Below are 3075 nucleotides of genomic sequence, written 5' to 3' on the forward strand. Positions count from 1 at the left end.
TAGCAGCTTCTGATTGAGGATTTCCCACATCATTAACTTCCTGAAGAGAGGCATGTGGCACTAAAAACAAAGATAATTAAATTAGAACAACAAGTTGCCTAGTATAACACACTGTAAAGAAAACGTTAAAGGTGTAAAAGAAGTAGAAAGCAGTAGAATACAAATGCTTTTGTGCAAACATCTCGTTTACAAGTTAAACCATAAGTGGTGGAATTATATAGATATTTGCACTTACCTGTTTAAAAGTGAGGGGCTTTCCCTTTGCAATATAGTCTGCATATTTACAGGCAAAAACACCGCAGTCGCTCCCATTTTTCTGCTGAGGAATATCCTGTTTTTGCAGAATGATGCATCAATCTCTTACATGCGGATACAATTAAAAAAATTATGTAAAAAGCATGTTTAATGTACACCAACCTTCAGGCTTCCAACAGTCCATTTGGCACGGTCAAGTTCCCTTCCTTTCTTTGCTTTGTGCTCTTCTGTAAGGTAAAGTCTGGAGGAAAAGTAGAGCTGGATCATTTTTAGCTCAGTATAATTAAAAGAAAATCATTCATCCTGGATTTTCATCAATACAGGATCTAATGAGAGAGATTACAGACTTACAGTAAAAGATTGCAGATGTCATCGTGTCTCTGACCCATTGAGTCGTATGATTTTACAGTTCTTGACTTGAAATCTATCACCTAAGAGAAAAAGAATACTTTTATAGGAACAAATGGTAAATCTAAAGTTTAAAAAGTTTAATGAAGCTAAACAAAATAACAGAATGCAAGAACATTAAATGCAGAGATGCACAGGTTCTAATGTTTGGAACACAATCCCTTTATAATATATACATTGATCACGTTTGTGAAGAAAACAAAGTTTCTTTTATCCAGATTATTAATATGTTTTCACTTGGGCTTAAACAATATGGCAGAAATATCGTTGACAATGAAAGTTAACTTAATAAGGGGTTTATTAATTGATAATTTTTAAACTAAGTGGAGAATTTAACTTAAAATATGAAGGAACAGTTTAAACCATAAAATTCATAAAAATGTTTACAAAGAACACAAAGGATAAAAAGTTTACTTTATTCAACTTTGAATAAGACTACATCATTTTATTTTGTAATCTTGAACATTTTTCTGTAGTATGAAAACACAAAAAAGAAAAAAAATTTTGCATTAGCTTAAACCACAGTAATAGGAGTAAAAAAAGTTATTTTCAAAATCTAAAATATACAAACTACATTTAGGCAAATATGCATTATATCTGCCAAATCAAAATTTCTAGTTGATAATACATTTAAATAAAAGTAGAATCATTGTTAAATTTGATATTAAATTAATCGTTTTCCATTTTAATTTAAGGTATCCTCTACTGGAAACGATCATTATTGAAAAAAAAACAAAAAAAAAACATAGTAGCTTATTTTTTCCCCCTTTGTTTCATAAATATATAAATTAGGAAAAGCGATCAAACTTAATTCTGTTCCACTGAAACTTGAGAGCTGTTGTTAATTTAAGATGCTATTTCTTGCTGCTCCTTGTTCACTCATGGAATTTTATACATTCTTGTTTCCATTTTTCATATTTTTCATTTTGTAAAGTGACTATTAGCATAATGTTGTTTTACAAACTGTTTTCCGAGTTCAAGCCCCACTCCCACAGACTGCCACTCCGGGTCCCTGAGCAAGACCCTTGACCCCACACTGCCCCCCGGGTGCTGCACAATGGCAGCCCACTGCTTCCCAAGGGGATGGGTTAAATGCAGAGAATGAATTTCATTGCTTTGTACTTGTGACGGTGTAATTATAATAAAAGTTGAATTCTATTCTTCTATTCTTAAAATATTGAAATAAAAGGTAATAACAAAAAAACAAACAAAAAAAAAAACGAGTTCTTAAACCTAACAGTAATGTTAAGAGCCCGACTCACAGCTAACGCCCAGTGGACACCGAGATGCAGTGGAACAAGGATGAGGTCAAACATGAAGAGGTCAACAGCTTTGGTCCAGCGCTTCACAGCTACATATCCTCCTGGCAGTCCTCCTGCTCCACCGCCTCGCAGCTTCGGGTAAAAGAAGGTGCTGAAAGTGTAGACCTTGATTCTCCCACTTCCTCCAGAACATCGTTCCATGACGAGGGAGAGGTAGAAGTTCATTACCTTGAAAAAATATTGCCACAAAATTTGTTTTTTTTTTGTTTTTTTTATTTCATCAACTCAACCGTATCATTGAATTAGTGATGGTTTGTGTTGATCATACAGGCACCTCATCATTGAGCCATCCACCTTCCAGTAGAGTTGACAGGTCTCGCTGCGTGATGCGAAGTTTGAAAGCTGCACTTAAAACAAGGTTAGGATCTCTTTGAGCCAAAGCCTCATTAACCTCCATGGCCATTTCCTATGAGACCGAGAAGTACGTCATGAAGACGACAGGATGCAACCATGCAGAGAAACGTCACATTTAAACACCAAATCTCACTCTGGTCAGCCTGGGGATGTCCTCATCACTGTGCCACATGTGAAAGGCGTAGGCAGGTGGCGCTTCACTGATGCCGAGTGCAGAAGCATCTTTGTCAGCTAGATTAAGGCGAGAAGCGACTTCGGCAGAAAGGTCCACCTCTGCTGCATCTTTTTCCTGCAACAACGCAAGTGAACTTTACTCCACTGACTTAATGGAGGCTTTTTCAAAGAATAATAGCATTAAGAAATTCCTACCTTTGAGTATTTAACAGGCTGTTTTTGCTCAAGGGGTTCACTGTATAACTTATTAAAAGTTAGCCCTCCCCACCTGAAGATGCATGACATACAGATTAATAAGATATTAATAAAAAGATATTAACTTATCAAAAATATATTTAAATCACTTTTAACCCAACCTGTCTTTAGATGTAGTAGTATTTCTGTATGTAAAAACATTTGGTGCAGCTGTGAAGAGGAGAAGACCATTACTTAGAAACCTACTTATAAAGTATTAATAAGTGTTACCATTAACCTTTCAGAAAGTCTTAAAAACACAATGCTGCATCACCTTATTAAAGGCACACTATGCAACATTTTTCAGTTAATTAATGTGTTCCATAAC

The 3075-nt window shown here is 35.3% G+C and overlaps 1 protein-coding gene across 1 annotated transcript in view; it reads right to left on the reverse strand.

Annotated features, from left to right (window-relative positions):
* LOC107096173 (sentrin-specific protease 2-like) overlaps nt 1–3075 on the reverse strand; it is an 11489-nt gene that overhangs the window by 350 nt on the left and 8064 nt on the right. Inside the window, exons 9-17 of the mRNA XM_015392709.1 lie at nt 2870–2918; nt 2709–2781; nt 2473–2628; nt 2260–2391; nt 1926–2153; nt 607–686; nt 418–496; nt 236–331; nt 5–60 (exon numbers count right to left, since the gene is read on the reverse strand). Coding sequence (XP_015248195.1) covers nt 5–60; nt 236–331; nt 418–496; nt 607–686; nt 1926–2153; nt 2260–2391; nt 2473–2628; nt 2709–2781; nt 2870–2918 — 949 coding nt within the window. The remainder of the gene's footprint in view (nt 1–4; nt 61–235; nt 332–417; nt 497–606; nt 687–1925; nt 2154–2259; nt 2392–2472; nt 2629–2708; nt 2782–2869; nt 2919–3075) is intronic.

The sequence above is a fragment of the Cyprinodon variegatus genome, unplaced genomic scaffold (genome assembly GCF_000732505.1).
Source record: "Cyprinodon variegatus isolate N-32 unplaced genomic scaffold, C_variegatus-1.0 Scaffold604, whole genome shotgun sequence".
NCBI classification, from domain to species: domain Eukaryota; kingdom Metazoa; phylum Chordata; class Actinopteri; order Cyprinodontiformes; family Cyprinodontidae; genus Cyprinodon; species Cyprinodon variegatus.